General features: G+C 42.7%; 1 protein-coding gene across 2 annotated transcripts in view; it reads right to left on the reverse strand.

The window, feature by feature from the left end:
- The window catches only part of tpst1 (tyrosylprotein sulfotransferase 1), a 45,856-nt gene that overhangs the window by 17,315 nt on the left and 6,237 nt on the right, over positions 1–22,304 (reverse strand). For both annotated transcript variants that reach the window (XM_087841396.1, XM_006799332.2), the window contains exons 2-3: positions 13,019–14,050; positions 3,621–3,819 (exon numbers count right to left, since the gene is read on the reverse strand). In XM_087841396.1, the coding sequence (XP_087697522.1) occupies positions 3,621–3,819; positions 13,019–13,875 (1,056 nt within the window). In that variant the 5' untranslated portion in view covers positions 13,876–14,050. The remainder of the gene's footprint in view (positions 1–3,620; positions 3,820–13,018; positions 14,051–22,304) is intronic.

The raw sequence follows: 22,304 nt of genomic DNA on the forward strand, positions 1-22,304 counted from the left end.
ATATAATCATTTTTAGGGAATTTAGTTTCTAAACATCAGAACAATGACACAGACGTGACTGGATGCTAAATATGATTCTACAGGGTGGGCCATTTATATGGATACAGCGTAATAACATGGGGATGGTTGGTGATATTAAAGTCCTGTTTGTGGCACATTAGTATATGTGAGGGGGCAAACTCCTCAAGATGGGTGGTGACCACAGTGGCCATTTAGAAGTCGGCCATCTTGGATATAACTTTTGTTTTTTCAATAGGAAGAGGGCCATGTGACACATCAAACTTATTGGAAATGTCACAAGAAAAACAATGGTGTGCTTGGTTTCAACGTAACTTTATTCTTTCATGAGTTATTTACAAGTTTCTCTTTGTTCACAGCCATTGACATGTCGAAGAGGTTAACACGTGAGGAGCGGATCGAAATTGTGTTGATATCTGGTGAACGCAGTAACCGGGTCATTGCAGCAGATTTCAATGCAAGACCCTACGAGACCACCCATCTCCCATGCTACAGTTAGCAAACTGCTTGCTAAGTTTCGTGAAACTGGTTCAGTGTTGGATTTGCCAAAATGTGGACGCAAGAAAACTGTCACTAATGAAGAAACATCAGTGGCTGTCCTAGCTTCATTCAGCAAGAGCCCACAGCGTAGCACTCGCCGCATGTCACTGGAGAGTGGCATTAGTCGAACATCCCTTCGGCGGATATTAGCTACTCACAAATGGCACCCTTACAAACTGCAGCTACTGCAGCATCTCAACGAGGATGACCCAGATCGGCGCACAGAATTTGCAGAATGGGCAAAACAAAAATTGGAACAGGAAACTCAGTTCACGCAGAAGATTTCGTTCAGTGATGAGGCAAACTTTTATGTGAATGGTGAAGTTAACAAACAAAACCACCGCTATTGGTCTGACACTAACCCACATTGGATGGATCCCTCCAAGACTGTTGGAACAACAAAAGTGATGGTTTGGTGTGGTATATGGGGTACAACGATAGTGGCTCCATTCTTCATCAGTGGAAACCTCAAGGCCACTGGATATTTGAAATTGCTACATGATGATGTGTTTCCCTCTTTGTGCACTGAAGCTGGCACGTTCCCTGAGTTTTTCCTGCAAGATGGTGCACCACCACATTATGGGTGCCAGTTCCGAGCATTCCTAGATGAACAGTTTCCTGGAAAGTGGATTGGTCGTCGTGGGCCAGTTGAATGGCCCCCAAGGTCTCCCGATCTGACCCCCTTAGACTTTTATCTTTGGGGTCATCTGAAGGCAATTATCTATGGTGGGAAGATACGAGATGTGCAGCACCTGAAACTACGGATACTGGATGCCTGTGCTGGCATTTCTCCTGCGGTGTTGCTATCAGTGTGTGAAGAGTGAGAGAAGAGGGTTGCATTGACAATCCAACACAATGGGCAGCACATTGAACACATTGTGGTCAGAAACTTGTAAATAACTCATGAAAGAATAAAGTTACATTGAAACCAAGCACACTAGGGATGCACCGATACCACTTTTTTGAAAACGAGTACTTGCATTTCAGTACTCGCCGATACCGAGTACTTAATAAAAACATGATTTAAATTTACAGGTAACAGCTTTAGTCCTATAATTTAACAAAAAACAAACAAGGGACTAGTTTGGAATTAAGAACATTTATTTAAAATGAAAAGCATGTTGTATGCAACATATTACAGAATAAATAATTATAAAAAACAAAATTTAATTTTAAATTTGTTCGTCTGTTTCTCTGTTTAGAAGTCTCACTAGCACAGTCACAGCTGGGATGACATCAGAGGCTAGTGCGTCGTAGCTGCTCACTTTTTTAGTTAGTTCCTCAAAGGGGGCGAGGATGGCAACAGTCGTCTCCATAAGAGCCCATTGGTGAGCGGTGAGATAGTCAGGGAGTTCGTGCTCGGACACCCCCAGCACTCGCTTTTGCTCAATGAGGGACTGGAGCATGTAATACGTGCTGTTCCAGCGCGTCTGTACGTCCTGCTGCAGTCTCTTTATTGGCTGGTTGAGCTGTCCCTGAATGTCCTCGAGGCGGGAGTAGGCTAAGGCGGAGTGTTTAAAATGCCCAACTATTTTCCGTCCCACTGCTATAGCATCAGCTATGCTCCTCTGTGCTAATAAGCCCTCGTGAACAGCCAGTAGGAGCGTGTGCGCGACATATGTTAGACTTGGGAGCCCTGCGTCATTCATGGCTTTAATCATGTTTTTGGCATTGTCACAAAGCACAACATGTACTGATGTGTTAGGTATACCCCAAGTCTGGAGCATTTCCTCAAACACATGCGCTACAGCCTGGCTGGTGTGCGAGCCGCGGCGTGAAACTCATCTATCCACTGGGAGGTTAGGCTAATCAGCGACACGGGGCTAACACTGCTTGTCCAAATATCCGTGGTGAAACTAAACGCAGAGGAGGCTTGCAGTAGGCTGTGGATATGCTTTTTCACGGACAGCTCCGTGTCAGTCATGTAGTGGCGGCTTGGGACATCATATCTGGGCTCCAGAACATGGAGGAGACGCAGGAATCCAACGTTTTCTACCTCCGAGAGTGGCTGGTCACTCAATGCAATGTACTCGATAATTGCCTGTGTTATTTTCACAGCACGTAGATTGTCTCTGGACATTTTCTCTTGTCTTGCAAGAGTTTGCTGCAGCGTGGGTTGTGTTGGTTTAGAAGCGTGGGTAAATAAGCGTGGGTAAACTCTTTGTACTCGTTGTCGTGTTGGGATTTTAGGTGCTTGATTAAATTGCTTGTGTTAAATGCGCTACCTTTTGAGCCTCCTCTGGACAATTTCGCTGAGCACAATTTGCAGTCCGCCTTTGTTTTGTCGTCTTCGTTCACTTTGAAATAGTTCCACACGGCTGACATGTCTCGCCTCCCCTTCTCCCCCGCTCTGAGCTGCAGCCGGGGCCTTGGGGCGGGCACTCGGCGCCTGTGATTAACCCCTTACAAAAAATGTGGTATCGAGGCCGATACCCGATACCGGTGCATCCCTAAAGCACACCATTGTTTTTCTTGTGACATTTACCAATAAGTTTGATGTGTCACATGACCCTCTTCCTATTGAAAAAACAAAAGATGTATCCAAGATGGCCGACTTCTAAATGGCCACCATGGTCACCACCCATCTTGAGGAGTTTGCCCCCTCACATATACTAATGTGCCACAAACAGGACTTTAATATCACCAACCATTCCCATGTTATTACGCTGTATCCATATAAATGGCCCACCCTGTATAACCAGAAGCTAGTTGGACCTTTTTAGCTCAGCTTACCTTAGCATAAAGATTTGATAGCACTACTGTTGCTCAAAGGCAATAGTTATTCATCCAGTCACTGAAGCTCAACAGTAAACACATCATTTCTCATCCAAGAGAGCTTTGCTGCTGTAACTTGGTCTTCTTATCCAGTGTGTGAATGTGAGAGTGAATGAATAGTGGAGTTGTAAAGCGCTTTGGGTGCCTAGAAAAGCGCTATATAAATGCAATCCATTATTATTATTATCCACTAAAAGTACTCTTTTTCTCTACAAAACTTAGAAATAAAATTTTAAGATGCTAATGGAAGTCCAACTGAATATAAATCAGGTCAGCTTAGTACTCACCCTTCTAGTGTTGTCCAGCACTTTGGGGTCAGGTTGGCCATAGTTTGGGGGATTGGCATGCGGGTCATAGCCTAGCCTGGACAGCATAGGGGCGATGACGGCCATGTCCCTCACCACATCAGCTGGGATCTTTCCCACCCACTTGGACAAGGCCTCCACATTAACTGGCTTGATGACCTGGTCTGTGGACCTCTCCACCCTAACAAGACACAAAGAAGTGGTATGTCAAGTACGCACGTTATTGGAACCTCGTTTTGCAACAAAGTGACTGCTAGCATACATTTAACCACGCTGACCACAGGTCACAGCATTATTTACACTGGTTGTCATCGTGGCTCGTCCTGTTTCACAACAGACCAGTCCATTACTCGCTTCTGTTCAGTGGAAGCATCTAATTGGCTGTAACCGGATTATAAAATGCTGTTAAAGCTGAACTCCTGGCCTCCGTCATCAGCAGGTCCCCGTTAAACACAATGAATGAATAACTTTTTACACCATTACTTCATCGCCCAGCTGACATCCATCTCATTTCATTTGATCTACATCACTGACGTGCCTGTTTTCAGCAGTGGAAACGACACATGGATCAACCCTAATGGCTTAATGTCTGCTCTACACCAACATCTCCGTTTCACTTTGTTTAGAAAACTTCTGTAGCAGACAGAAAACCTTAAGAGTAAAAAAGCAGCAATAAACACATAATATAAGTTATTTCTATGGAATCACAAAAAAAGGCTGTGACCTTTTTTAGCGTCTCAATACTTTGACTTTATGCTGAATTATATTTAAGTGCTTCTTAGCGGCAAAGCTCTTCTAGGTAACATGAACCCATACAGGCAGATTTTTTGGATTTTAGGTTTTGTTGATGCTGAACATTAAACTGCTGTTTAGGTTGAAGATGAATTGCTCCACTCAGCCTTTTCTTCCATCCACCATTATCTTGGTAAATTATTCATCGTCTGAAATTAAATATTCAACCGGTGAGGGGATTGGACTTGATGGACTGCAGCTTTTATTTTCTGCAAGGAGCAAAGTGTACTAGCACTGACGAGCAGTGAGATGAACACTGAGCTCTATGGAGATGTAGATAACTGCTCTCTTAAATCACAAACACAACAAATCAAAGGGCGATACATGAATAAAATTAGTATAGAGTACTGTACCATTAGCCAGAGACCTGAATCTGTTTGACAGGCATCAGCTGAAAACACATTTAGATATTAGAGTTGCTCAAATTAATAAATCTCAGTGCTTTCAGATTGTACACACAGTGGAAAAAAGCAGTATTCTGACTTTTTTCCTTCTGTATAAGGACAGATAGGATATTTCAAAGTAGTTACTGAAAGAAAGCTTTCATTAAAATACACAGGTTGCATGTATAACATACAGTTAGCTTTTATTTCTTTAATGGATGAAGAATGGGACCACACATTAACAGATGACACGTACAGTCCCGATCAGAGGTTTATACAAACTCAGGAGCATGAAAGTGGTAATATGAGCCGCTTTTAATCATTTCTATGAAATGTTCTTTTTCCAGGGTGGAAGAACTGGGTGAACGAGTTCGAATTTATTTTGGTTTACAGTACACATACAGACCGTCTAAGATAGCCTGAATCTATCTGTCACAACTCTTTGGGGCAAAGGGAGGAAGCTGCTGTCAGTCCAATCAACCCTACAAATACATCAATATACACACACAGACACGACTTAAATACTTTACTTGGTGCTGAGTTCAACAATGCCTTAAATTCACATTTTGACTTTTAAAATGTCACTACTTTGGGTCGTCTTTCAGATCTTGGCAAACTGTCACCCTTAGATAAGAGGCAATTGATCAGGATGAACAACCCACGAACCCTCAAGACTCAAGCCTGCCATGAACTGAAAATTACTGGAAACGCTACTGTCACTTGCCAGCCACAGCTTTGCATTGCCATGGTGTGGATGTTACCCAAGAAAGAAGGCCCTGCTCCAAAGGTCAACTAACATTTTCAGCTGGACAGGCCAAATACATCGTCTTATCTGGCTATAAAACCTTTCTATATAAGGTTGATCTATCTGGGCACAGTTATAAGAGATCATTGGGGGAGTCAAGGTGAGGATTTCAAATCTAAGGACATAGTACCAACTGTCAAGCATGGTGATGGAGCCATTTTGCTAACCGTGGTACTGGTGCATTACACAAAAGGATGGAGTAATGAAGGAGAGGGGCGAGCTCCAAATTCTATAACAGCTAGATGGTTGAAACTTCTTGGACATTTAAGGAGTTAAAGAAAGAAGTTAGTCCGTGGAGTCGCGGATAAAGCAAAGAGAGAGGTACATCTGCATCTAAAGGACTCTCCTTGGATGATCCCAATGTTCACATTTTGGACAGAGATGGTTGAGAGGTGAAACATCTTCAAGAAACTTAAAGAAATCTATACTCTTTTCTTTCCAAGCTCCTTAGTTTATGAGGAGCTTATGAAGGCAGCAAATGAGAAAGGAGGACTGAGAGAGAGGTTTATGACTCATGAAGTGCAGAAGATCGGTAAGGAGGAAGTGAGGGTAGCTACAAAGAAGATGAAGCACACTGGGTCTAGATGAGGTATTGAGATTTTTAGGAGAGACCAGACTGATTAAAATGATTGTGGAGTGTGAGTGGATGCCTGAGGGATGAAGAAGTGTACTGGTGCCAGATGTCAAGAACAAGGCTGATGGTCAGATCTGCTGAGGTATAAAGCTAAAGGGAATAACTATAACTGATTGCGTAACAGATTAGTTGATCAACTAAACTCATACCGTTTAGGTTTTTGTCTCTATGAATTTGCTTACTATTTCTCCCCGTTGCCTGTAGAATCTTGGAATTCAGCAGATGTAACTAATTTTAAAAAGAACCCAAAAAAAAGAAGGATTTTACACAACTAAACTTGTTCATTATGTTTACATTGTAAAGATATCATCTTTGTAGAGCTTCAGTAGAACTTTTCAGCCAACCGACCTAAAGAAAACAAAATGCATTTTTAAAAAGGCCTAAAACTGTGAAACCAGTGAAAGCAGCCTCCTTATTGATTAGTTGAACATGTTTTGTAACAGGGTCAGCAATCCATTTATTCTAAAAGGAACACACCGAACTCCCTCAGCTAGATTACACTCAGATGACCAAATATAATACAGAATTTCAGCCTTGACCACACTTCATCGCTTTTTCATGCAACAAAAATTTAAAAATGGCTTCTCTTATGAGATTATTGTAACTGGTTTGATGCCCAGTCAAGCACAGCGATGCCTAAAGAGCAGGCAGAATGAGAACGCTCACACCACAATGTCTATTTACCATCCAGGGTCCAGCCCCTCAATCCTTATGTTTCCTGTCAGACTCTATACTTCAATACAGCAATTCACTTTCCTCTAATCCATTTACTTTGCAATTGAATCTTTACACTGTGCAGACATAGCCTCCTGCATGATTAATAGATTGAGCTGGTTTTGTCATCTCAGGAGGACGGTGGAGATGGTTTCTACGGTACGGGCTAGGATCCAAACATCCACTCTGCAACAAATGGGTAGGGAATCACTTTAGGTAACTCCATCAAGACCCAAGGGGCGGCTAAGTGTTGATGTGGAACATAAACTGATAAAGAGGGAAGGCTGCTGAGCTTCACCATCAGGTTAGATGGAGCTAACCTTGTTGACAAGAGAGCCAAAGGTCTCTATAGTACACATACCAATACAAGCGCCAAGTACATACAGGAGTACATCTGAAGTCATGCTGAAGTTCTGCAAATCTCAGACTTACATAGACCAGCCATGCATTAATACTCAAGCATTATGAAAACACATGGTGCAGTTTGCCATATAAATCCCATAAACTGAAGGAAAGTATATGGTAAAAGAAAACAGCATGGTCGTATGGTCACTTCACTATATGACTATAAAGTGTATATATGTGTATAAACCCCCCCCAAATCCCTCTGAGAAAGAAGTCCATTGGCTTTTACTTCTAAAGGTTAAGGTGGTGTTAGCTAGCCCGACTTTTCTGCGTTTCCCTGCTGTAAGGACGACCATGATGCACTCTGACTTTAGTTCTTGCTCTAAGCTGAAAGCTAAACATTGTAATGAAGATATTTTTTAATCCACATAACATAACCCCAGTGAAAACTATTACTAGCAACAGACAATGTAATTTAATGCAGCGAGGTTTTTTCATGTCCGGTATTTTATGCAGTTAATAACTAAGCTTTCACTTAGATGCTTGTTTTATTTTGGAAAATGTTCCTTATCACAATTTACAATTAATTAGCGCTTTTTATGCAACTTGAGAATTTACTTTCCCCCAAAAGGAGCACATGAGTAGGACACTGGCACAATAAATGAGGCAGACAGTTCAGTTTTAAATATCCCGTTTGTATAACTGAAGATTGACAACAATTCAATCATTTGCACTCTTACTAATGAACAAATGATGCATGCGCATTTCTCTTCTCAGCTTTAAATGAGATGTGACAAAACACTTTTCTGGCCGTCACATGACCACTCCCCTTCATCCTGTTATGCTCTTAATGGCCTTCAGCTTGTCAATTATTCAGTGCTGGGCCCTCTTTACCCAAGGTGGTGTTCTGTATCACCAAAAGCCAATAAGAGAATCGGATAGAGACATCTCGATCACAAATCGGTTGGAGAGTTGGGGAGGATGGATTAGACAGTTCAGTGCTCTGGGATAAGTAATGGAGCAGGTCTCTTAGCTAGGCAGGGCCTCCACTAAATCAACGCTAGGTAATTGATGTTAATGCTAAGGCAAGGTCCCAGTCTGGGGCCTGGCTGCCCACTGACTGAGATTTTTGTGTAGATAGAGACCAAATGCTGTAGGGTGGTGGAGGATGGGATTGTTGGTGGTTGGAGTGGGAAAGAGCCTTTAGCTGCCAGGTGTCATGGGGCTTGACTTTAATGCACTCTGGGCAAAGTACTTGATAGGAGGGCCAAAATGTTTGTGATGGTAAAAGGCAGTTGTGCTGCCCCGAAGGCTACTTGTGGCTGGCCGCATCTTCCATCAAATTGTATCAGAATCCATTTATGGGAGCGGTACGACTGTGGATCTAAGCCTCTTACAGCAGACGTGTACACTGTGTACTAAACAAAAACTACTCATGGATGCACGTTAGGGTTGGGCAGTTTACATCACAGTGGAATCACAGTGGAGTGTTTTGTTGTTTCATTGGGTTTTTTTCTCCTGTTTGTTGTATTTTTTGGGGGTGGGGGTCATGGTTACCTCGTTAAACACGACCCGAGGTTGTTTTTGGCTAGTCCTGTGTGGTTGTTGATTTTAACACATGGCAGGATTGACATTACATGGTCTCAAGCGGGATTTATAGTCCCCACAAACGTGTCCTTTTGTGTACACTTCGTCACACAGAGGGGGGCTTTTCACCCACACAAGACACGCTGTCGCAGGAAGTGGATGATGTATGCTACTGCCCAATGTTAAATGGTTGACAAGTGGTCAGAAACAGAGCAGGGAGCGATAAGAGTTTACGAGGAACGGGAGAACCGCAAAAAAACCTTCAAAGATCAGAAAATAAAGCATGAGAGCAAAGACAGTTTGTTTCACTTCAACTCTTTGTATGCGAGAACTTTGCTCTCCTCTGCAGCTGGCAGATTTTATACACTGCCTCCATCTGACAACAGAGCTCACCGCAGGCAGACTGGCAGGCCCTGAACATGCTAGCTCTGCCCATCATAAAACCAGCTTCAATCTTTCAATTGAATTTTATTTATACAGCGCCCACAGAAAAACCCAACAATCAACAAAACCCTATCACCCCCTATAATCAAGCACTTTGGCGACAGTGGGAAGGAAAAACTCCCTTTTAACAGGAAGAAACCTCCAGCAGAACCAGGCTCAGGGAGGGGCGGGGCCATCTGCTGTGATTGGTTGGGGTGAGAGAAGGAAGACAGGATAAAGACATGCTGTGGAAGAGAGACAGAGGTTAATAACAGGTATGATTCAGTGCAGAGAGGTCTGTTAACACATAGTGAGTGAAGAAGAAACACCCAGAGCATCATGGGAATCCCCCAGCAGCCTATTGCAGCATAACTAAGGGAGGATTCAGGGTCACCTGGTCCAGCCCTAACTATATGCTTTAGCAAAAAGGAAAGTTTGAAGCCTAATCTTAAAGTAGAGATAGTGTCTGTCTCCTGAATCCAAACTGGAAGCTGGTTCCACAGAAGAGGGGCCTGAAAAACATGATTTTCTGCAACGTGATCATTACTCACTGGACAGACGCAGCTGAAATCTCGTGTTTAGATGATAAAAACAAATTTAGCAGGTAACAGACACCAACAGAAATCATTTAAATCAATCATATTGTAAAGTGATGTAAACTCTGTAGATTCCTGCTACATCTTGGACTTTGTCCCCGATTCTGTTTGTTCCAAAGAAAAGGACAAAGCAGCGTCTCCACATTATCACCAGGGCTCTAATTCCTGTCCCCATTCATTAATATTTGATGCTGAATCAATTTGTGAGGGGCTGATGTGCGCTCTAAATGGCTGCAGATCAGCAAACCCCAAAGAGGTCTTACCACACTCTAACCTGGTGCAGACATTTGATCTGTTCTGACCTCTTTTTTCTTTCTATTCAGGTTTTGTAGCTTCCTGTACCTGTGTAATAAACAGGCTTAAGCACTCGGTGCTTGTTTAACTCAGATGTAACCACTGAGGAGAATTTTTCCACCGTCTGGACACAACTGAAAGTCTTTAAGAGACACAGGTACTTTGGCCTTTCTGAGGACCTCTGCCTTTGTCATTTAGCCATCAGAGTTGTACCAGTAGGGCTGAAGGACACTCGGGAGTCTCTGTTGCATCCAAGCCTGCGTCACAGCACGCATGAAAGCACCCGACATTACAGTTTCACTGCTTGGTTTAAAGCACGAATCCATCCTGGTTTATTCTGTTTATAACCTGATATAATGTAAGATGAAACCTAAATCCAGACGTTTAACTGTATCAATCTTTTTAAAAAGTTACAAATTAGTCTTCAGGCCTTTAATACATCTATTAGTGTCTTTTCAGTTTGAGATAGACGGGATAACTTTAACAAGACACTTGCAAGTTTTTGCAAAAATGCTGCAAATGCAGCTGCAGGAGAAACGTGGATATATTTAAACACCACATTAATATAAAGGAACATACAAACCTAGTTACGTGGATCTCCCTTCATCTTAATGACAGGGCAGTGACACTAAAAAAAATTATAGTAGGCATTTTTGTTCTTCCAGCTTTGCTTCCTGGCTTCATTTGAACTTTACAAACATAGCGTTTTTACAGCCTCACTGACCAAAGCACTTAAAAGCACACATTAGAGCTTCACGCCCACTCACTGGCCCCAGGTCAGTCTCCTGCTCATGTAGTGTGGACTCCTTGGTAAAGTAAATGGTGCAGGTGTAGGTGTTTCTATAGAGCTCTAACCTCATTGAGTAATAATCAATTCACCCATTCAGATGCACATACATACAACGCTTTATTTTATGTCACACACACACATGATAACCTGCCAATCAGTGGGTGACCTGATCAACCCACTAAGCCACAGCAGCCCTTCAGACAAACACTTGGTTTAAACACGTGTGTCAGTGCATCTCAGATCTGGATAAAGGATCCCAGTGCTCCAAAGGCACCGGTTGAGGGCAGAGGAACAAACTGCCCTCCAACAAAAAGAACTTTCAGTGTGAAATAACTGTATAAACGGAAAATATAAGATGTAATGTATTATGTGGAAATGAGCTGCAGGCCTGATCCTATCCAATTCAAAACTGACCTTTACTGACCTCTCGTCTACATGTTCACCGTTCCTTAAAACTAATATTGTTTATTGTAAATGTAAAACCTAAAAGAAAGAAGACCAGTTAGCAATTTCAGTTTGGCAGGAAAGAACTCGGCCCTCGCATCTTACGACAGAGGAAGTTGGATGTCTTCACAGAAGATTACAGTAAAGATGGGCATTTACTGCTCAATAGATGCAAAGCATTTTAAACAGAACCTTGGAAGTGTTCTCATAGAGCGATAATAACAAAATGTGGCCTAAATATCTCCTGGAGAACAGGGAGTGTTTTCTGCCATGTGGCAGGAAGACCGTGGTAGCAAAGGGGGTTGGGGGTAATATGAAGCAGACAGAGAAAAGTTTCCTCAAAAACTTCCAGAGGCCAACCTCCCATAGCAGAGTATTCAAAACAACTCTGACACCAGGCAGGGCCATTAGGCAAACGTGCTCACAGTGCAGCAATGCAGACATCGTCTCACATGTTTCAAGTCACTAATGATGAGTCTCACTGTGTGCAGCTGCAGGATGTTTCATTTGTAGTGAAATATAACAGTGGAACAGCGAGGATACGTTTCAAGGCCCTGTTTTTAACACCATCAGGAACTCAGATTATACAGAACATGACATTTCACTTCACACATTGCTCACCAGCAAGTCTTTAACCTTAAGGTTAATAGTCAATGCATACATTCTCTCCTTCAAGGCTAAGTAGTTGAAAGCCAAGTCGACATGGGCGTTCCCAAGCGCATTTCTATTGCAGTGGGAATGTGATATACGACAAGCCTGGCTCACCAAGTGGAGCTTGTGGGCCAGACACGATTTACAGCTTCTTGCATCATCAAACATTTAGCTTCAGAGCTTCAGCAATGCAGCTGTAGAAAGAAGGTTGTGTAGAAACTGTAGCTACATACATGGATAAAAGGGGGAAACGGCTTTGATAAACTACATTCCGACGGGGTTAAATGTCCAAAACGTCAACGATCCTCAGAGCAGCGAGCTGGAAATGAATCGTAACATAACACAGATGGATGATGATTCAGCGTGCGCTGTGCTAGTAACAGCTACAGAGCACTGGAAGCAGCTCAGCTACCCCAAAATGCGTCTTCAGCATAAGACAAGAGGCCACAGACACCCATTTTACACATTAGTGCACTCGGTCCTAACACAACAGACACACAAGTGAAGAAAGGAGGCGTTTGAGTTTGAGCAAACTGCACGAAGAAGCTCGTATAGAGCTGTGCTGTAATGACAGAGCTTACCCTGCATGTTAACAAAACGGTCGCCTGCAGACACAAACAAAAGGGATCAAAGACACGCTGACATCAGCCAATGATGCGTCACTCCCACATTTTACTTTAGTTACTGTAACTGTAGCCAAAGTTGAGCTACAACTGATCACATTTGCCATGAAACATTCACTGCTTTCTCCCAAAAGTCTATAGTTTAAGAATTTTCACAAAACAACAAAAGGAAAACAACGTTAGATTGACATTATCCAGACCAGACGTTTCCTTTCAAAGTAAAAGCACAGAACACAGGGCTGGGAATCTTTTGGAGTTCGGGAAAGGAAAATTGTAGGAATGCCATCAGCATTACTTACTTGGAGAGGGACACTCCTCCAGCTTTCCCTATGAGCTCCTCGTGGTGGAGAACGGCATCATTCCAGGGAATATCAAGGAACTTCAGCAGTGTCCTCATCCATTTTTCAGGATGCAGCACCAATTGTTCATAGTGCACAGGCAGGCATTTGTCTTCAGCGTCCAGGCACTGAGTGTACATCGTCTCTATGGCCCGGTTCCACTTGGTCAGGCAGTCCCTGTAGCTCCCCAAGTCAAACCCAGCAATGGTCACCTTTCGCGAGATCATGGAATGGACCGACGCCCGACCGTCTCTGATCATGAGCACAAACTTGGCACGGGGAAATATTTTGGCCAGGTAGGAAAGAGATTTCAGTGCAAATGGGTCCTTGTTGCACAGAAAGTTGGCGGGCTCGCCGTGCTTGACGATTATTTCCAGCAGGAAGGCCTGCATGGCGGCGTCCAGCACCTCGTCAGTCACGCCGGCCTCGTCCAGGCGCATCTTCTCCCGACCCGAGCGGCTCCACATCTGTTTCATGGCCAGGATGCGTGGGATGACGCGGGTTTCCTCGCCGCAGCGGACCTCGGGGTGGGCGTCCAGCATAGCTCGCATTAGTGTGGTCCCGCTACGGGGTACGCCACCGATGAAAATGAGCGGCATGTCTTTGTTGTAAATGAACGGCATGCTGAGGTTCTGGCCCGTCCGTAAGGTGGTCCGCATGCTGCCTCCCAGCCCAGACAAAGGCAGGATTCCTCCTGGCTGGCTGTACTCCTCGATGCGATGGTGGCACTCCATTGCATGGCGGCCTAAGTAGAAAACTGTGACCGAGCTGATGACCAGACAGGCCACCAGCAAGTTCTGTTTCAGCTTGCCAATCATGCTGGGGCCACAGAAGGGAGAGGACAAGATAACCACAGGGGCGATTTTTGGGTATGGGGGTAAAGGAAGTAGAGGGCCAGTAAGGTTCCCACCCTTTATGTTTGTTTACTGGGAACCGGGCATGGATCGAGCTCCCTGGTGCACAGCAGGTGTCTGGTCTCCAGCTCCATGAGGCCTGCATGGTGGAGAGAAGAGAGAAGAGACACATTGAGATGTGATCGCACCACAGGAAACACTGAAACACCAGAACTGAAAAGAATCAGATTCGCCTCGTTCTCGAGTTATCGTATTTACAAATTTGGGGTCGATGTCCTGCCGACCAGCAGGGTGAAGAAAACTAAATGAGCTCTGCCTGTTTTTGCAACACTCTAGTGAACCTTAAAGTGTTGCAAGTCTATGTTGGTAGAAAGAAATAACGAGTTGCTAATAACAGACTAAGAATACACAACAACAAATGTGTCCAAGCTGCATCCCAGCTTTGCATTTCTGGTGACACATATTTCATCTGCGACATTTATCTGTCAACCTCGAATTCTGATATGGGCAGCCACTCATGCTAATTCTGCAGAAAGGACAATGCGTGCATGCATTCAGTGAATACACACATCCTGCTCATACATACTGCAGTGGGCAGGCTGGCAGTTTTTATTTGACGAGTGAAAGCTGCAGGCTGAGTACAGCATATTTGCTGGAGCGTTTTCTCTGCGCTGGCAGAACAGCCGCAGTCGGCCGTACTGGAAGAGGAAGATGTTTCAGGCAATCCACAGCAGGCAGGGGCAAAGTGAAACCTCACTTTCAAACCACATATTCAGTTTTGTTAACAATACAGGTAGACTGTCTAAATAAAATGATCTTCTGTCTTTAAAGCCATTTGCATCCAAGGTATCTGGACTTTTGGCCTCAGGAACCTTTTGTCTGGAAACATCAACGTCAAACCTGTACAGGAGCTTTGAGCACCTCAGCTACACTCTGCTGCTGACACAAGGAGAGACACGACTGAGTAGTCATTCCTGTTATGGTTCTTTGAAGTCTACTTGAGGTTCATTGCTCGGTGCACATGTGCAGTTGGTGCACTGCAGAGCAGCAATGATTCATCAATTAACTGACGTTTTGTTTAATCCATGTAACCGTGAGTGTTACAGCAGAAACAGATTGAGGAGCATGCATGTGAATAAAAACTACGGCAAACATAAACTCACGCGGCCCACAGTTTTCTCCACAAAGACACTGATAACACAACAGCAGCAGTGAAGATGATGCTATGATAGTTTAGCATTGAATGTGAAACGTCCAAAACAGCCACACTTACGCTGTAATCACCATCAAAACCTTTACTCCTGGGAAAAAGCTCATGCAGGTCCTTCATGAAACATCATGTGCAAACTCATGTGAACGTTCTGCCATTTGTTTTACACAGCAGTAAATCCATAGCACAGCTGTTCCAATGAAAGCATACATACACAGCTGAACTGCTAACTTAGTCTGATCAGGAGGCTTGCTGAAGGCTGACAGCAGCTATTTCACTTTATATGCCACCTGCGATAAGCAGGGGGTGAATCTAAATGGGGGCACGGAGTCTTAATTCAAGGCTTTAGTAGATTATTTTGCAGATTTAGACGAATATAAAATATATTAAACTGCAGTAACAAATAACATGTATATAAAAAGCTCGTTCTTTTTTTGTGGGCCAATAAAAGCACACGTGCCAGTAAGCCACTGACCAGAGGCTGTTAGGCTGGGCACTGAATTATTATTAACACTAATTATTAATATCTACACAATCAAAACATATGAAACGAAATGTTGCAACAAAGCACAGGCCAAACCTCAGATCTGCGCTCGGAGAATACTGACTGATCTCTCGCTTCATTGCCGTCATCACATGCTCAGGCACACAGACACACACTCACCCATAAACTACCACTATCTTTTAGGGGTGCAGCGATACACAAAATTCACGGTTCGGTTCGATACTTTGGTGTCACGGTTTGATATTTTTTCAATACAAAAAAATGTTCATGCCTTTTTAATTTGTCATTTATTAAAATTATAAATATATATTTTAACTCAAACGTACAGTTTTTAAATTTAATGTTGCTGAAACAACAAAGTAATAAAAAATAAATCTATCTGATGGAGAAATCACTCATCTTTGGAAAAGAGAGTTTATTACAGAGAAATGTCTCTTTCCAAAATAAAAGCTATACTATAGCTTCTTCTGGGCTATATTCTCAGCAGCATATTAAACATATCAGGTCCCCATAAGGAGAATCATGTGCTAACAGCTGTCTAAATGACTCGGGTAAAGTTTGTAGCATGCGTGCTTGTTGTTTTTGTCTGCTTCCACTTGTCTTTGCACGAGGATGATGTCGGAGTAAATGTGCAGTCATATTCGTTGTGTTCCCACTAGTGCTGTCAGCGTTAATCTGAAATGATGTTAACGCCACAACACGGCAAATCTCCGTTAACGAGCTACCGCGGATCGCCCCGTGCGTGGGGCTGGACGGCGTCAACACGTTAACAAGCTAACTGCGCTAACGCACTAGTTCCCACCAATTGAGCATTGCGTGACACATCCTACATACTGTTTTACTTTAGTCCATGACGCGCTTACCTTCAGGGTCATACGTCACATGAAGACCAAGATATTTCCAAACGCGGTTCAACTTCGGGTAGCGTTGAGGCAGTTGCCATGTTGCAACGAGCTTAGCTTCTGTCTTGCTAGCTTGCGCTGCGCTCAGTGGATCTGCACTCAACAGTGCAGCCTAGGCAGAGTAGTCGAACGCAGATCCACTGAGCGCTCAACACAGACAGCATCGTCAGAAGAAAAGTTTTTGTATTGTTCGATACATATGCGTACCGAGCCGAAAGCACTGTATCGAACGGTTCAATATCGATACGAGTATCGTTGCACCCCTACTATCTTTGTGTGCCTCTGCGCACATACAGATGAACATACACCAAACCTACCTCATCCAGGAGATACAATACTGAATGCCTTTGTCTCCTAGTGCAATAAAACCTTAACTGAAGCAAAAACTCTGCAGCAGAGATTTTTATATATAATGTATTCATATTACGTTCACCGAAACATCCTGTGGCTGCTCCAGTTTTGTCTAACGCCAAAGAAGATTCAGGTTGCCATTAAATTTTTGATCAATGCTCTTTAGCACCTAGCCTCATACCTGTATTAACTATTTAGTCTGTTTACATAGATTCCACCTCATATGAGCACGATGGTTAGCTGCCTATGACAGCATCAGACCACAGCAGTGGAACAGCGGGGACTGCGACACCAGTATGGGACAGGCTGAACCCAATGCAGCCATCTCCACATTTGCATCATCATCAGTGCCATTTGGATGCATCATCGTCTGGAACAGCAGACACAACACCATCATCATCTTTCTCTAATTGATTAGTGGTTTCGTTCCTCCCAAAACCAACTGCAGACTGGGATGTGATGACGTTGTGGATGACAGTATTAAAACGTCTCTCATTTCCCCGTTTATTTTTGTGCCGTTGCAAAATACGCCGTTTACCGCAATATTTTTTAATTGCTTTACATGACGGTTTCCAATAGTCACCATGGCAACACAGAAGAACCAGCCAAAGGAAATTGAGGAGCGTTTTTCTAAACGTGGGGTTAGCTGAGAAGCATGGACGCGGTTTGGTTATGAAATTAATGCTGAAGCTATCGATTAATCTATCAATTATTCCATCGATTAATCGGATAAGAAATACTTTTGTCTTATTAATGAGCAATGATAAATATTCAGAATAGAAAAAAAAATACGCCCCCTTCAAAATTACCTGTAAAATAAATATGAAATCTAAACTGAGGCATTAAAAAAAAAGCATGTTTACTCTGTCTTCTTGGAAAGCTTTGAGTCATTGTGCGTGTTTGTGCGTGTTTGTCTGTGTGTTTAAGTGTGCAGGTGAATGAGGGAGTTTCTGCCTGTAAGCCTATAAAGGAGCATGTGAGCATAGCAGCATACTGAAGTTTTCCCTGTGCTTTGATGCAAAGTTTGTGCTGCTGAAAACATCATGATGGAGCAGACGTTCATTAATATCAACAATAACTCACCGCCTAACCTAAAATCCCTCTCGTCAGTTTCATTTTTAGATTTTTAACGCAATTTAATTAACAATGTTTGATATTATTTCCCTTTCAGTCTGAAAAATATTATGAAAACTTCAAAATAAATATGGTCTAGTGCATGCCATGCCCCCCTTTAGACTCGCCCCTGGTAAGTTAACAGTTAATCTGCATATTTTAACACAACTTCTGGAGACTTCCTGCAGATTTTTATCTATGTAAAGCAAACAGTGGTGGATGGAGCAGGTACAAAGTTCGCTTTCCTTCATGTCAAAGTTTGTTGGTGCTTTGATGAAGGACCGCGGTTGCGGTTTCCCAGTAAAGCTTTAAATGTTGATTACAGAAACAGCGCTGCTGATTTGGACACTAGAAACATGTTTTCTTTCACTTTACCCGAGGTCACGGTCCTGGTAACGGCTCTGCCGGGCTTAATGTCGTCAAACCTTTTATTCACGCGCTGCTCTTAAACACGTTTGTCTTGCAGATCTGTTTTAAGTTGCAAATGAGTTTAAGAACGTGAAGTAAAAGAAAGCTTAAAATAAACCACAGAGTCAAACGTTAGAACAGAGTTTTCCCCACAGCACGCGTACAGACTCAGAGACAATTTTGTGCAATGGTCAAAACCCCAACTCCAGGTATACGATGCCCACCCAGCCAGTCTCACTTATGTTACGAGCGTCGGGCCAAAGTCAGACTACGCTGCAACAGCAGATATGCGAACGACCCGAGCAAACGCATCCCTGTATGAGCTTAACGGTGCCGTTCACCCGAGACACTGCAGTCAAACTATTTTCCGGTCCACTGCTCTCCAGGGCTGAAGTCAGTTTCATAGTGGCATAACTGTCCGATAAAAATCCTCATTCAAACAAGGAGAGGTTGTAGCTTTTCTTTGATTTCCCTCTACGTTCACATGTGAAATCTTTACTTGGGGAGAAGATTGAACCCAGACTAAAGCTGACTGCTTGTGGTCAACATTTCCTCAGAGCATTACGCCAGCTCAATGCAACGAACATTGCTTCATTTTCAAACTGCCAACTCTCTGTGGCGAGCAAACTGGAGGTTTACACAGAAAGAAAAAGGACATTGATAAACAATGTTTTTTAAATATCAGAGCAATCCCAGTAGCTTGCACACACCCAAAAAGCTAAATAAATACAAAATTAAAAATTATATATCAATGAGCTTGTAAAGGACCATTTCACCATCATGTGCAAGTCATCCGGAATCTATTTAATAATTGTTACAAAATTACTTAAATTTATGTGTAAAAGTAACAATGTGGCGTCACTGCAGGCCAGCTGCGTTTAGTGAGTCAGTGCCCACTGTAGTGCCATTCTGAACCAGGCAGGGTACATTCATTTACAAGGGTTCAAACTTTTCTCTTCGGGAGAACAAAAAAAAAATCTACTATCAAGTTCGGGTGCGAGTCAAACCGAGCAGGTGGACGTGGAAAAGGGTGATAAATAAGCTCAGCTGTGAAAACAACATACATTAGGTTCATATATTCTAAAGCAGGTGACTCTGCCGACAGGTACTCATAACTACCACACAATCTCACATCTGTGTGCTCAGTGATTCAGTGTTAAAGGTCAGGGGGAAGTCACAAAGCATCGTAGGCGGCCAACACCTTTGAAGACTGCTGCAACTGCACTTAAAGGTAAATTTCTCCTACTGATCGTCACTGGCATTTAAACATTACCAATCTGTGTAGGTTGTACTGAGATTTCTCCTTACCAAAAACTCTAAATCATCGCATTAATTCATTTGAGGTTACATAAATTTAAATTGACACTTTAAATTGACAGAGCGGCACAGAGAGAGAAGCAGCTGAAAGTTGGTTTAAACAACTGATAACAATCAGACCAGAAAAGTTTCACAAGAGCTGAAAGGAAGTAAGGGTGAGAAATGGAGAAGCGTTAAAGACGTGGAAGGTGAGAAAAAACAATAAATGAGTCACCTTACTGTCAAAATCCTCACGGTAATAAAACGGCGACACTGAGCGAGTTCTGAATTATTTAATGAACCAAAACTGTACACCTAACTTCTACTATGTGATGATTTATGGTCATTGTCATTATCCAGAAACAACAACATATTATTTTCTGCATAGTTTAAGCACTAAAACTGACGTTAGGGTGAGCTCAAAAATATTAGTCGTTTCACTGAGACGATGATGAGATGAAGATGCAGATAATTACCGTATTTTTCGGACCATAAGGCCATTAAGCGACAAAGTCAGATAAGTCAAACTTTACTCAACTCATTCTTCTTGCTTCCTCCACTTCTGTACCATTGATTCATTAATGCTGAATTCTCTGCAGCTGCTCTATTCCCATGTTGTTGCAGTATATTAATGACTAACCTCGTATTGTGGATGGATTATCTCAGTTGTTCTCCTGACTGACATTTGGTCCGTTTACAGCATCCTGCCATAGGATTGCATTTGTCTCTAACCATCAGGAACCCTCATGTTAACTTTTATCGAGTGGGAAAAAGTTAGTGTTCATCCTCCAGCTTCACTGTGTTTATGCTAACATAGCTGTGTCGCTAGCAATATCGTAGCACATCATTATATAGCAGCTAGCCCAACTTCAGTAACCCTACAAACGTCACTGCTGTTTAGTTTTCTGTCTTCATTTATGTTGGAAGTGACAGCAGAGCTGTACGTTTGAATTCTTTCAGAAATCTCTCAGTCAGAACATGCTATATCATCTTTAGGTAACTAGCGAGCTAACTTCCTGCTAACTTCTAACTCCGTTAAATTTAATAAATTCTGTTTTCATGGATGCCTGGATGTTAAACTTAATTGTTACACCTGGTAAAGCAGCAACGCTGATCATTTTATTAGAGATGAAAGAATTTAGACAGTTTTTAACTCTCAGTGATGCTGCAGTGTTCGTTTGACTTTGGGACCTGAAGCAGACGGAGTTTAGGACCCAGATTACTCCGCAAGGCTCCTGACTACGGTAGCCGTAATGCTCCGACAATCCATCAAGCGGTGCGGCTTCGTAGCTACCAAAGTCGCACAAGAACATTTTTTGACAGGTTTTGAGCGCCGTGTACCACATAAAATCGGTTCGAGGTCAGTAAGCACAACCAGAATTCATACAAAAGGTGCACTGACGATTTTTGAGAAAATTAAAGGATTTTAAGTGTGCCTTATAGTGCAGAAAATATGCTAATTTGTGATTTTGTAACCCTAGAAGCTAGGAACAACACATACTTTTCCCTGCATGTCCCAGTGTTTTGGAACAATACTGTTACCTGGTGTTTATGTGCATCTCCACATGACATAAAGACACCGCACAGATTCATAAACCGCTCCGATAAGCCAACAAAAAAAACAAACAAACAAAAAAAGTGCTTCATGAATACCACTCTGTTTAGCTTAAAGACACACTATCACACATCTTGTACATCTGCAGTCTCCCAAAGACCAAGCGAGAACTTTGTGGTGGTTTAGAGACGCTGCCAGCAGAAAGTATTATTTGGGTTTGAAGCCATTACTCTGATTCTGAAGATGAAATCTAAGGATAGGTGTCCTTTGAAATGTAATGCCGTTTACACAACTAGCTCCAATTCAAAAAAGATAGTTTACATGAAACAGAAAGCACCTGTCTTTGTGGAACGGTCAAAACTCCCAAATGTATATGTTATCTAGAAACAGGTGGCTGCAATAACCAAACCTGATAAGACACTTTAGTACTGATAAAAACCTAATAAGGAACATAATTCTGATAAAGCCTCTGCTCTTTTACAGCAATTCAAAGCACTATCAAATAATTAAATTCTTTTAAAAGTAGCAGATTCTGTCATTTTGTGTATTTCTGTGTAGTGGGACTGCCTAACCTGTCATTACTGGGGAAGGAAAATAAACAACGAAGATTTACAGTAGCATTGCTGATAACAAACTGCAGCTGATATTCAGAGCAGAGTCCTGTTACACCTCACACCAGGCTCAGATGTGTTTGCACTAAATTAATTGAGGCTCTTCTCTCCTGTTGCTGATATTTAATCCTGCTGGCAGGATATTTTCCCATTGATTTGTTAGGGCGAGCAGCTGAGGCTAAGGCTTCTCTCAGTGGAGCAACAGTGAAACCAAACCACATGAAACACTTAATAATGATGGCATCTGCACCTCGTGAAGTCCTGATGGGAGAGGTCTGTGATAGCGGTGAGAAAAAGTAAGTTAGAGGCGAAAGATCCTTTCATATGTCTGTCAAGTCAAACGATAAGACAAGCAGCCTTGTGAAAGTTTGTTTTTCTCCCATTAAATGTTCCCTCTCTCTCACTCTCCCTGGCAGAGAAACGGGAAAATGAACTGATGTTA

This window comes from Neolamprologus brichardi, chromosome 1 (assembly GCF_056152115.1).
Source record: "Neolamprologus brichardi isolate AB-2024 chromosome 1, ASM5615211v1, whole genome shotgun sequence".
NCBI lineage: Eukaryota > Metazoa > Chordata > Actinopteri > Cichliformes > Cichlidae > Neolamprologus > Neolamprologus brichardi.